This window comes from Styela clava, chromosome 9 (genome assembly GCF_964204865.1).
Source record: "Styela clava chromosome 9, kaStyClav1.hap1.2, whole genome shotgun sequence".
Lineage (NCBI taxonomy): Eukaryota > Metazoa > Chordata > Ascidiacea > Stolidobranchia > Styelidae > Styela > Styela clava.
This window is the reverse complement of record NC_135258.1, coordinates 21,725,581-21,739,680: the sequence shown is the minus strand read 5'-3', so window position 1 is coordinate 21,739,680 and position 14,100 is coordinate 21,725,581. Positions and strand designations below refer to the sequence as shown.

Genomic DNA, 14,100 nt, shown 5'->3' with positions numbered 1-14,100 from the left:
GAACTATCGTCCTGAATATGTTTTTACAGTATTAAGAGATTCGATAAAACTACATACATACATACATACATACACACATACACGCACACACACACACACACACACACACACACACACACACACACACACACACACACACACACACACATACATACATACATACATACAAACATACCGCTGGGAAAATTCACCTTACCTCTTCACGATAGCTATTTCATCTTTGCTATTTAGAATAAACCATACAGTAACAAAATCGGAAATAAAAAAAAAAATTTTTTTCCTGTAGCAAAGTAATAACAAATTTGCTATTTTAGGTGATTACATCATATGGGCTTTCGCTGCGACTCCTAATGCAGATGTTCCAACACTGATCAGAGCTATTAACGCTCTCAGCGATTTTGGAATTCAAACGAAATTCAAGCTTTTAGAATGTTCCGACAAGCCGATTGATTTTACAAAATAAGATAAAAATTGACATGACAAACTTTGAATAAATATGCAGACTTATTGCAACATCTCTATATATAGGCTTACCATACGTCCCGCTTTTAGCGTCTTGTCCCGCCGTCCCGACAAGTCATTCAAAAGTCCCGCTTCTGCGTTCAGCCATCCAGCATAATACACGAACATGTTCTTGTTAATGTTGTTGCTGTGTAGCGCAACGCTAGCCTACTTACTGAGGAATGCGTAATTTTGTTTGTTTCGTTGTCTCCCGCTAACATTGTTAGCGAACGTATCACATGTAAAATCAATTCTAATTGGTCCTGTTCGGACATTCACGTTAATGTAACATTGAGCAACGTATTTTCGAAGGTGTGATATGACGTCATCACAATTTTGCCACTATTTGGCGCTACGTGCCCATATATTTGCACATAGATCTCTTGTTTATCTCCATTTGATTGTTTACAGCATACCCACTGTCTGATGAACACAATTGCTACGACACCGTCACTCCCACCACTTCAAGACAAAACATATGCATATCCTGTCTCATATTTATTTTGAACGTTGTATAGGACTGAAACAAGTGCAGAAACGAAACATTTCGTAAATTTGCAAATAGCTGTGAAGATTATATCTCATATTCGGTAAACAAAGTTTTAGAATTCGAAGTTTTGTAAATATTTTCATATTCAGCAAACGAATAATTCGAATTTTACATTCGTGATCAATTTTGTATTCAACAAACAAACATTTCAAAATCTAAGTTTTAGTGATGAAGTTTTTATTCGTGTTGCAGTCCTAACGAATAACAATTCTTATTTCTACGCCATGATTATTTAAAGTATCAGTAGTTCTCTCAACTTCATTTGCCTCCTGTAACTTTGCTCAGACATTATTGTTCTATATTTTTGAGTGAAGCGCGTAACCTTGCTTTCAGTAAATTTGCTCATACAAACACGCACTCGTTGCTCTGACTGCATATAGAAGGAATGCACAAACTTCATGTGCGGCGAGCACCCTAAAAATTTTATTGGCTTTCACGAGTAACAGACGTAACATAAACTCTTCGCTATATTTATCTTGGAAACTGAATGCCAAGCCCTGTATTATCCCCAAGATCACCAACTGAATAAAAAAAATATGTCTATGTGCTGGTTTATATTCTTCGAGTAAAGTTGTAAATTGATGATGTTTTAGCCTTTCTTGATATAATTCGTACACTTTACCACAGGTTTCACATTACTTGAATTTCGAATCGATATATTGGAATGGTCATGATCCCAAATGTAATGATTGACTCAACATGGTTTGCAATACGTTAATCATTGTTATTAGATTTCCTCTTTCCAGAGGTAAATAGTATCTTATGCTACTAATATTGCGATCCTGAGAGAATCCATGTGCACTGCAATTAATACTTCAGCCTTCTCTTCTTATGAAATTAGTTTGAAACGAGCACGCTAAAATCGACTGGCAAAAATAGTACGTGGTGGCTCAGTATTCTAAATTACCAAAATTATGTTAAAGCCAATGCACCCATTGAATATATTTATAACGGTCGGTTGTAAAATGGCAAATATGCAATTTATATATATATATATACATATATATTATATTTCGTAAAAGGTATTTCAAACTATTTGCTAATTTCTTCGTTAGGGTTTTGTAATCAGTATTTATTAGCGATATCGGCCCACAATTTTTCGTTTTATCCAGTTCACCTTTTTATGGATCAAAGAGAGACTCCGTAACAAAAGAGCAAGGCTCAAATAAATTATATAAAAATATGGCTCATTTAGTCCAGCGGAAAGGATTATTTTCAAGATAAGTAAACCGGTGTGTATTTAAAAAGTAAAGAATAGGATCAGAAGTGCATTTTGACAATTTCCCTTGATAACATAATACCTGGTTACCATGGAAACGAGGTATCGTTATCGGCCAAACACGATTATTAGTCGCACCACCTGAACACAAATACTACGTTCATGTTGTGCGCCACCTTGGTACAAGAACAAAATAATAACAAAACGATCCATATGTACACTTCGTTTCCAATAATTGATTGAAGTCCGATTGATTTAAGTACCACTTAGGCAGGACGGGCAGGATCCAGCTCGCCGAAGTATTTCATCCGGCCCACTTGTGCCTGTAGAATACTACAGTATATATAGTTTTTATGGATATACATTTGCGCTGAAACTAACGAGTCTTCGGCTAAGATATGACAATGTATTATCTGCACCTGTAAATGATGTGGAAATCCAGCCACATATACCTAAAACTCATCCAAGATGACCCGATTGCTACATTATGCTGTTTATTATATAAACCTTAGTCTAGGTTTGGACTTATTTTTCTACCAACATTCTTTCTGCAGCTGCCGTAATTTGCCAGCCACAGTAATAAATCTATCAATATGAGGGGAAACGCAATGTGGATTCCGAATGACGTTTTTTAACAAGAAATGGTGAGACTTATTTTTCACAGATAAAATTCAACTGCCTGCTTAATTTGTAATGAAGGGTTTCCGGTGTTCGAAGAATATAACATTACGAGACCTTTTTTTGAACGAAATATATATAAGACTTTAGCCAACAATTTTCGACACAAGAGCTTAAAATCAGGGCAGCAGATACGGTTATAAAGCTCACTTCACTCAATAGCCCAATAACTAAGTCTATTATCTGTAACTGGACCCCCTCAGGAAAGTGATTTTCCACACATGCTGGGGTAAGATAACTACACCGAGTAGAAAACATTTCCCTTTTCTCATTTCGGCCCACCAACCTGTCAAGATATAAGCCATAAAAAGTGATTCCCATAATCTAATCTCAATCCTTGTACACATAATATTATTCCATACATATTACGGTATTAAACCGCTATTTATTATATCGATCCGCCGAATTTATTACCATTAAATAACAATGTCGAAAACACATTTCGTGAGCACCGCGATTTTAATCATTGTGTCAGATATAGAACAGTATGTTGACTGATATTCGATAGAATTGCAGTCTTATAAAATGTAGTAAAAATATTGAGGTTTGTTGCAGCTTAGTGCACACGATTTTCGAGAGGAAAGTAGTATTAATGTTTATTGGTAATTGAATTCTGATTATTAGAAGGGCAATATATTTATTTACTATTTTCACACGACACAGATAGCCAACGGTAATATATGGGAGAGTAGAATGTAACTAAAAGTTTGTTTCAAGATTCGAATTTATTTAGGCAATATATTTCATGCATTATAAGTGCTTTGTTTGAAGTATATATCTAAATAGTAAAATTGCCCCCACTAGTTATTGGGAAATCTTTGTGGAATATATTCTTGGAGAATATAATTATTTCAATCGTTTTTCTATTTATTTTTTATTGTAGCACTTACATAAGGCGACGTTAGATCTAGATTACAAGAATCAATGATTCCAGCCGAGTTTTCCGTCTTCTACAGATTATCTGGCTGAGATACTCCATGCCAGAGTTATAAGAATGAATTTAACTTTAATACATATGATGACGATATGATAGCTCCAAGATAACAATAATCCGTCAGTTATGAGATATATACCGTATTTTATATTTTCACCAGCTTTATGTGTCTATGAGTTTGAAAATAGACCGTTAGCAGAGGCAGTTGTTGAGCACAAAAGGAATTAATTTTTGAAAGTGAATGTAGCTTCATTTGTGATTCATGACTATAACATGAATACTTCCCGCTCGTGTCGAACACAATAGGAATTGCTCCAAAACAAAGCCAAGTTTGTAACAAGCGAGGCGAAATCAGTACCAATCTGTTCATTCAATAAACAAAAGATTTACAATTGATTATGGAAATTTATTGCTAATTCGGTGCAGTCGATGCGTGAAAACACGGTAATTTTTCCAAGCGTAGTTTGGCTGGGATATCATGTTGATCTATGCATGTAGATAGAAAGTATGTCCATTAAATAGTAGAGATGGGAGAGCTCCAGAAGTATGTGCATCAAGGTGGCGCACAACATGAACGTAGTATTTGTGTTCCGGTTAGCGTTCAGGTTGTGTGACTAATAATCGTGCTGTGTTTGGTCGATAACGATACCTCGTTTCCATGGTAACCAGGTATTCTGTTATCAAGGGCAATTGTCAAAATGCACTCTTTATCATATTCCTTTCTTTTTAAATACACATTGGTTTCTTTATCTTGGAAACATCTTTTCCTAAAGTAGTGTTTCTTACCCTTGGATAGCAATACGGATCATGCCTCGTTTCCATGGCAACGAGGTATTTTTTTGGATGGCACCATATCTAAAATTAATCAGAAGATGCTACTGTAGATGTGTGCCAAGTTTCATGCTTGCATCCGAAAGTGCACAATTCTATCATATCCGCTGGACTACAATTAAAATACACTACATTGCTGACTAACATGACAAAGAACATTACAAGTTCCTACATACCGTGCCCAGCAGAAAGCCGTTGACTACAAAACTATTGTTTTATAAGAATATACTCAACAAGTTGTTCACGCAGTTTATGATGTTCACACCAGTCAGATAACAACACGGCACAATTGTCTTAATAATATGACACGACTACTCGACTATGAAAAAGATTTTGCATGTGACTTGAGGGTTAGGTTAAAACGATTATTATTTTCATTTATCCGAAAAATTAAATACATTTATACGGATTCGTTGAATAGTACTAAGAATTTGTTCCAAGAGAGTTGTTTTAAATCAAATTTTTTTTTGTATTAAAATATGTTAAAGAAAAATGGATTTCAAAACTTTGTATTGGCAATAAACTCTTCGAAATGCCACAAATGTCGATGAGTTTCCCATACACGCCTTCTCAGGCTATAGTTCAATGCGTCCGCATACGTGTTTGGCGCGGGAAGACACAACTGATAATCCATTTGTAAACCACCCCGCGACGAAACCGCCTTGTGAACCACCTGGCGTAAATGTAAATAAATGAGTTTGTATAACTTTGAAAAAACTCTATCCCTTTAACATTAAAAACAAAGTATATATGCTAATTTAAATAAACCGAACAGTATTAACAATAATAATGCCTTAATTTGTATGGAAAAAGTGCTTATAAATAAACTCGAAACCCCTATTATGACGTTTTAACAGATTAGTTGTGACGTCATCGTATCAGAGAGGTATTACAATAAGCATAGCCTAGGCTAGTGTGTCTCATCGTCTAACTAAATCCGCAGTTTGCCGTTCTGAGAATATTCTTCATTATCGCAACACACTCGTTGTCGAAAGCTGCCCTGATCCAATTACTTTTGGATTGTAGTAGGCTCGTGATTATTGTGATTTGCCACCAGTCGAGCTATATTGGATTTCACCATTCGTTTACATTTGCTGTGGCATTCTATGCTGTGCCCTGTGTGCATACAGAAATTTTGTTTTTGATTGAGGTTTAGCTGTCAAGTTAACGTAATGACCAACAACTAATGTTCTGCAACGGGATTCGATTTGAAGGGGCTACTTGACCGGAATTACAATTGGAATTTACTAACTTGGGGAAAAGTCGAGCTGATAACATAACTCTTGAAGGCGTACGACAAACATCTTTTCGTGCCGGCATGTCATTCTGTATTTACTGTTGGTTTGTATCGCCTAATATCAAGATAAACAAAGCCCATCCACCAGAATTAAAAGTATTTGGATAAAAGATTGGATTTAAAGTTGAATTGTGGACGATCTGTTATGGGTGTTTTGCGAGGATTGGGTTCTTTGATGAATCTAGTTGTGGATGATAGAACAGAGCTCAGAAAATACTGCACCTGTTGGAATGATGGTTGTGCGTGGAAATTCGATATTAATGTTGCAACCGATTTAACAATCTTTTCAAGACATTTAAATTTGGCATATATATGCAGATATTCCGTATAGGATTGTATAAATTATTATTACTGTAGCTTGAGTGCTTCAAAAGTAAAACAGCCCGAAGGTTCAATACATTCGCGTATCTTTTGTTTCTTTATTTCTGGCCCAACCCTTGTTTAACTAGGTTTGTGTTTTTTGTCATTTTTTTTTTGTGTGTGTGTGCTGGTGGGCGGGCACTTGATATTTTTCATGTTTTAAACTTTTTTAAAGGTTTTGCTCGTTCTCCAGAATTCTCCATTTATATTTTGTATGTATTATGGAGTTTTCAAAATAAAATCTATCTAATCTATCTATCGTGAGATATGTTTCATGATTTTTCTTGCACAAAACGTCTCTCTGATATCTGCAATAAACATTCCTGTTAAAATCCTATGACTTTGGTGTAGGTACAAACTTGGCCATAAATGTACGCGATAATAGTGAAAGTCAAAGCAAGAATTTTTACTCACACTACACAGGATGTTTTTTCAGAATTAATAAAAAACAAAACCTTCATTAGTACCCTGGGTTTGCTGGATATGTCTCAGGGGCTTGAAAAGAGTCTAAAATTATATAAGTTGTAATTTGAATATATTGTGATAAAGGAGATTCAAAAATCGTCAAGAATTATTCCATCTATTTTATTGCTTTTGACAATTTCTCACGCGCTGCTAAACCAAATCATATCCACAGGACAGATTGATTTGAATCAATTTATCAGTGAATTCCACCATTGTGCGCATGGCGTGTCGATTTAGTGTCATTGGGATAGGTACGTCGTTTCAATCAAAATCATAGTCTTGAAATTGCTTCGATTAGATTCCAATTGAAGTTGATTCAAAATTTTGGAACTCACATCTTTACATGTGACTCTAACTTGCTTTAACGTATTGTAATACCATCTGCCTAACGTGCATTTCTTCACAAATTGAGGGCTCAATTCAAAGGCGTTGATTTTATAACTCATCATACCAAATTGTCAAACTTTGACCTTGCGTCATCGTTGCTTGAAATAGGGATGTCCAACACAGCAGATCAAGTATTTTACTGAAAGCAAATAAAGTTACAGAGGATACTTTACTTCACTAAACATATTACACCAAGCAAAACATACTTTTACAAGCAAAATAAAATTTCAGATTTCCGTTTATTGTAAGACATTCATATTATAGCTCAATTCGGTGACACTCTGTTAATTGTAGCTATATTTTCACGGTGATGTTAGCGATATATTTTCATTGTTATTCGGGCCTTATTTTGAGATATATACTGATAAAAATTGCTGAACTTGTTTTTACTCAGGTGGTTTAATCATGAGGTCACAGAATAGAATACTTCTTAGACACTTAAATATCAGAGCTGAGGATCACGAATTCCATTAATCTCCCAATTCACATTTCAAAAAATTCAAAATGTCGAAGCAACATTTGCTATGCCGTGCGAATTATTCCCGTTCATGCCATGTTCGTTCACGAATCCGAACATTAGAAGCTGTCTTGTTTTTTTATTCGTGTCTGTACTCAATATTATTCATTCCGTTGAGTTCGAGATGAAGGAAGCTTTATTTTTGCAGAATTTATCTGTTTTATCTGTGGTCATACGAGAGAAACATGTATATGAAGTTCCCCAAAGCAATGATCGAATTGATTGGAATAAGGTAATCAAGTTATTTGGATATTGTGGGTTTTTACATGGAAATTTTGTAACGGAACTTCAATTCTGCAAGCGAACTCATTTTTCCACGAAACCTTCTGCTCAGCTGATCATTTCCGTACAGCATCACCCGTCGCGCGCCTCGTTTTCATATATTTGAGCATTGATTTTTTTTATACATTCAGATACCAAGAAATTGATATCTTGCATTCGACAATGGAGATCCTATTACGAGAGACTTGGAATGCAAAACAGGATTCAAGTTTACCGGAAAAATTTTTGTGAACGGGTAAATATTTATATTTTACACTATCATGTACAAGTTTATTATTATTCGAGAAAAATGGCATACCAGGTGTTTATGATATCACGTCAGTAGAAATAATCAATAATTTGCTTAATTGCGTTCCGGATCGGGTTGTAATCGTAAATTTAGGTTTGTAACTAAAATCACAACTTTTGACGAATATATTAAATTTCTAGGTCATTTTTTAAAAACTAAACAGATTTGACAGAAAAATATTGCTATATTTAATATTTTAGAAAAAAAAGAGGGCGAAGTGGAAGTAACCAGATATCTTCAACCCAATGGAAACTACAATAATCGTCTTCCAGAAGGTTTGCTTATCTCAATTACTTTTTTTCCTTCATTTTTTAATCATATTTCATGCATGCCATAGCGATAATAAAAATGCTATTTGAAGCAGTTCAACATTATTACTTCTTAAGCATATTTTATATTCGTAATCGTAATGGAAAATTGAACAATAAAGTTGTTATCGAAGGTTGGATTTCATTGAAATCTTATATTTGAAACGAATATGAACGTAGTTTTAAAAGTCAAAACATAGCAAATATATGATCGTAAATGATATTCGTTTGTGTTTTTATTAAATATGACGCTTGTGTGATTAATCTTAACCAGTTTGGTGCAACAAATATAAGTTATGTATTTTCGTTTGATCACTTTTTTCAAGAACAGGCAACACACTGAAGCTAGATACAAAACATATATAATAGTAGTAATATAGTTCAAGAAGTTTGGGTATTACCTATATGCCTAAGCTTAATCTTCCATTCGGGAAATTAATTCATTTATTTCATTTGCTTATACAACGTATAGCAAATCAACTGAACAGTCGCGAAGGAGAGACATTTCACCTGACGGAAAATGAATCTTACTTCTTTCACATTAGCTGTGATGAAAAAGGTAAGACATTAGTTATTAGTAAGTTGGAGAGTGCGTGCATGTGAAAACCTACATGTCTTATTTTTCGTTGGATACACGTAGCAAAATTAACTTACTACCAGTTTCAAAATTGTCGTATGCATGTAGTTAGTATCTTATGTTGATAAGTAAAAATAACATGATCTCTTTCAACGAAATAGTAAGTATATTTGTGAGCTTTCGTTAGATCATGGTCTAACTTCTTCAAACAATACAAGATATAACTGTAAATATAAAGATCACAAGAATTTAATTTATTTTAAAATTAAGTTTTCTATAACTGATTTAGATGCTATGGTAATTTAATCCATATCAACTCCGAACCGTCGGTCTAACTGATGTGGTTGGGTTGAAGTTCGTCTATTTGTGTGGTTTCCTTTGTTTGCTTTTGAACCATGTTTGTTTGTATTGTTGCTGTTTTTTTGATAGTACTGTTTGTCTTTTGGTTTTGTATTTGCGTTGAAGTCCCTCTCCGTTTGAGTTTTAATCTTTTCTATTGATTCCATGTGGTTGCCGAGTCTTCATTTTGTTAATCCAGAAATGCTCTTTGTTTTTCCTGTAAAGTTCGTCGTGGGTTAGTGAGTCAATGCCCAGGATATTAAAATCGTCTATATTGTGCCCTTCCCTGTTGAAGTGGTTGGCAACTGGTGTTGGAGTCCCTTTTCGAATATCCCTAAGGTGGTCTGACGTACGAGACTTTAATAATATTCCCTTAGTATCTTATGCTGCTCTTGATGATTTCTTAGGTCATACATAATAGCTTTTACAACATTGATTTATGTGGACTACTGTTTTGAATATGTTTTTACAGTATAAAGAGATTCGATATAACATACAGCTGGGAAAATGCACATTACCTCTTCACAATAGCTATTTCATCTTTGCTATTTAGAATAAACGATACAGTAACAAAAGCGGAAATAATTATTTCCTGTAGCAAAGTAATAACAACATTGCTATTTTTAGGTGATTACATCATATGGGCTGTCACTGCGACTTCTAATGCAGATGTTTCAACCATTATCAGAGCTATTAACGCTCTCAGCAATTTTGGAATTCGACCGAAATTCAAGCTTTCACGATGTTCCGACAAGTCGTTTGATTTTACAAAATAAGATAAAAATTGACATGACAAACTTCAATAAATATACAGACTTATTGCAGCATCTCTATATAATACAAGGAAGTGTTAGCATGTTCAGTTGGAGTACTTTGTACATATGCAAGCATATTGCACGAACTTAAATACAAATGTATACACGACATCACAAGTATGCTCCTCCGGGTACTGACCCCAGAATTTTTTTTATATGTTACTTCTGTAGGTAGTTTGGACAAAATGTTGTAAAGCGGGATGTAACTGAGTTGAAGAATAAAGTGCACGTTTTTAAGGTATCGTAAGAAAAAAAGAAGGTGCACATTCAATAATGACAAGAAGAATTGGGGTTATAAAATGTAGTGTGGGACTATTAATAAACAGTGATCGAAGTATGCACCTGAATAATAATAATAAAATGGTAGTTGAATAAAACACCAATGAGAACATCCCTGAAAATGAATATGAAAATAAGTAGAAATACCGCATTTAACAGCCAGAGACGTGTTAGACCAAATGCTGCACAAAAGGAAAAATTGCGTTGCAAAACCTATACCTGTGTCGAATTCATTATCTATGCCTATGACATTACAATGCCTCAACAACAATATTGTGGAAAGCAAACAATGCATGTCATAAGATCAACAACCTACATTTTTGTGCCTGCAACTACTAGAAAGCCTATGCTAAATAAAGTTGCGGCCCGCGGTTTCACCCAGTTATTTGTATATGGTACTCCTGTATTAAAGGTTGCCCACCCCTGTGTTAGACAATCAATTCATCAGCTCATTTATTTTGAACTAAGGTATTCTTCAAAACCTGTGGGCTAACAAAATGCATGCTGAACATTTTGATCAAATTAAGAACCATCGAGGGGCTGTTTATAAATTTGATATATTATCTGATAGCACATGTCTGCCTGCTTTTGTGAACAATTCATCGTCTTTCGGGAGATGTGGTATACTTAAATTAAGTGTTGCAACTGTTCTTTCATATTAATGTTATATAATACCCTTTGTTGGGCACACGTAATTTTATTCCGATTTTCATTATTATTTCAGTTCTATTGCGAGTTCGGGGACTGTCTGTGTTAGCCAAGTGAATTACCCCTGCACGTAGGTTTCAGTCCCTTCATATTGGTACATACACATCTGGAGCGTTCTTCATTGAATAGACTAAAGTTCATTCCTTTAAAGTAGAAAAGCGACAGAAAATCTCAATTCGAATTTATTGTCAAATAACTTTACATAAGTTGGTTTGATTGCCTCTTAGAGCATATAGAGAGTGTTTTCATCTGAGTTTAAAACAAGCTCACTTACGGAATATAATCACGCACCTCCGTTCAATTGGGGGGGATTCTTCGGTTGACCCAACTGCTGAGCCAACCGCTTCAAAATTTTAAGTTGTTAAGATTGTACACGCTCATTCTATCTTTAATATTTAGCGCTTCGTTGCGCTTCAGAAGACAAGTCTGGGCTTGTTGGAGACAAAGTGACTATAACACAAGTGAGGACAACCATTGGTAACGTTATAAGCGATTGTGTGACGTCACACCCGCCATTTTTGGTCAAGAGTTCTATCGCTGTATGAACCCAACTAAGTGATTGAAACCTGCGGTCGTTAAACAGTTGAATAAAAAAAACGATGCTCAATATTTCGGACCAAACATTCGCAGCGGCAAAACGAATGAACATTCTTCTGAAAAATTAATTTTCCACAGATGTTTCTCAGATAACTCGGCTAGGCGGTATGTCCAGCATATACGAAGTTAAGGTTAAAGTCATCCAACTTAACTCGATAAATCAACACCCAATAAGACCAAATATATTAAACGAAGAGATAAACATTTTGTTAAAAGAGTTCCGGATGTAAGTATCGCTAATTGCACATAACTGTTTTCAACAAACTGACAGAACTACAATAGAAATTACACTACAAAAACTCGTAACTATTCGTACATGATAAAATTTTTAACACGGTGTACATCACCAAAATATATTAAAAAAATATACTACATGCATGGAATGAAGGATAACGGTATATGTCAAGGTTACAAGAACATCTAATAATCTGGAGTGTATAAAATAATATATATTATCTATCTGACTTAAGCTCTTGCTGTAGTTTTATTAACATATTGTTTTTTATTTTTATTTAATCTTATATTGGAAACGTTTCAAAATTTTAAAAGCGACATTGTGGCAAGATGGGAAATTATATTTCAAGCAGTCAACTTTATCTGTCATAAAAGTAACTTGGCGAGCATATAATATGAAAGGCATAAATATTGGCGCGAAATATAGTTTCTACTTTGCGCAAAAATACGATTGCTTTTGTGGATGGGTGGCATAAATATTGGGTAAAACTCTCAATTTTTATCATTTGTTTAGGACCGAAGAAGAGTTAAGTAACGATTGATTAAACATAGATAATAATTCCTAAAAAACAAGGGCCACGATGTATACGTTTGGTATCTGATTATGGACCGGAACAAAATGCCAGAAACAAAAACTTTGAACGCCGCATCTTTATAGGGTTCTGCCGGAAGCATGAAGTCTAATTTTTCACTGTTGGATATCATTAAAATTACAATTAAGTTTTATCAATGAGAACGCGGAAGACAGAAAGGCGTCGCTAGATCACTTAGTAAATTTTTCCCATGTTCCGACGCAGAAGAATCGAAATATCCTGCCAATAAGTTGATAAGTTCTGCAACACCAGTCGCGGCGACTGGTCTTCAAATTTGGTACGTTATAATGTACAACTTGTACGCTTCGATGAAATTCATTAGGCCGCACAATGAGCTAGCCATGAGACCGTTTACATTCTATAATTTTTGGAGCAACTGTTGCAACAGCTTGTTAAATCAAGAAAAATTGTCCCGAGAAAATTCGGACATTTCAACAGCTTCTGGAATGATTAATGCAAAACGCAGGCTTTAAACATTTGGAATGGTGTGAACAGGTATCACGATACGAGTTCAAATAATATCTGCTTCAAACGTATGTTTTGGATCGGGGGTCTCCGATTTAAAATACGTCACAGGCCACTTTTTGAAATTTGTCGAAGACGCGGGCCACACACCAACAAATTAAGTACAAAATTGATACACAAAAAATAACAAACAAAATCTGAATATATTTGTTGAAATCTTACACAAAACGAGACATGAAACCTATTCATTTACTTGTTCTGGATATTTGGCACCGTTTCGTAGCGATGAGAGACTCGATGTTACGTTGGTTTGCTAGTCTTAAGACAACATGCAAACGCTCGTCCGTTAGTCGTGAGTAGGGATGGCGGAATCGAGTCCGGATTCGATTACAGAATCGATTCTTCGCGAAATCGACTAGAATCGATTCCGACGCACCGGAATCGATTCTCAAGTTTGGAACTTGGATTGCAAACAATGTGTAACGTTTTGTGGCAATTCCTTCACATATATGTATAAACTGCTTTACTGCTATGTTGAGTTACTACGCCGCCGCAAACTTCACTATATATATATATTACGCTAGAAGGCTTTAACGTTTATTTATTTTTTAATTTTTGTGGGTTCTGAGGGATTCGTTTTTTTTTTGTGCGATTTTGTCTCCTGTGACAGATTGGTCCGTCCAGAATCTTGCTTGATTTCATATGGTATTGCTTGGATGGGTATGTTTTTTCGGTAATATGTCGAGAAGCGATATACGGAATCGAGAATCGGAAATTTAGGAATCGGATAAGAATCGAATACTTGTAAGTACTCATACTTGGCATCCTTAGTCGTGAGCGAAAGGCTGATTTGTTAACTTTAATTGTTGAAACAA

The 14,100-nt window shown here is 35.0% G+C and overlaps 1 protein-coding gene across 3 annotated transcripts; it reads left to right on the top strand.

The window, feature by feature from the left end:
- Window positions 1-6,766: 6,766 nt before the first annotated feature.
- Window positions 6,767-10,389, top strand: LOC120339489 (uncharacterized). Of its 3 annotated transcripts, none has more exons than XR_005569209.2 (4): window positions 6,767-8,256; window positions 8,511-8,585; window positions 9,091-9,177; window positions 10,162-10,389. XR_005569209.2 is itself a non-coding variant. In XM_078116402.1 (4 exons), the coding sequence occupies exons 3-4, from the start codon at window positions 9,024-9,026 to the stop codon at window positions 10,308-10,310; spliced, it is 303 nt and encodes a 100-aa protein (XP_077972528.1). In that variant the 5' UTR covers window positions 6,767-7,971; window positions 8,153-8,256; window positions 8,511-9,023; the 3' UTR covers window positions 10,311-10,389. The 3 variants fall into 3 exon arrangements, 2 of the variants coding, with proteins under 2 accessions (XP_077972528.1, XP_077972527.1); XM_078116402.1 differs by having other exon boundaries at window positions 6,767-7,971; window positions 8,153-8,256; window positions 8,511-9,177; XM_078116401.1 differs by having other exon boundaries at window positions 8,511-9,177.
- Window positions 10,390-14,100: the final 3,711 nt, after the last annotated feature.

What these genes read in the sequence shown, in the direction of transcription:
- LOC120339489 (XM_078116402.1), top strand. Translation starts at nt 9,024, where the DNA reads ATGCCTAAGCTTAATCTTCCATTCGGGAAATTAATTCATTTATTTCAT. An exon ending in CATTAGCTGTGATGAAAAAG is followed by an intron (nt 9,178 to 10,161) that starts GTAAGACATTAG and finishes TGCTATTTTTAG; the next exon opens with GTGATTACATCATATGGGCT.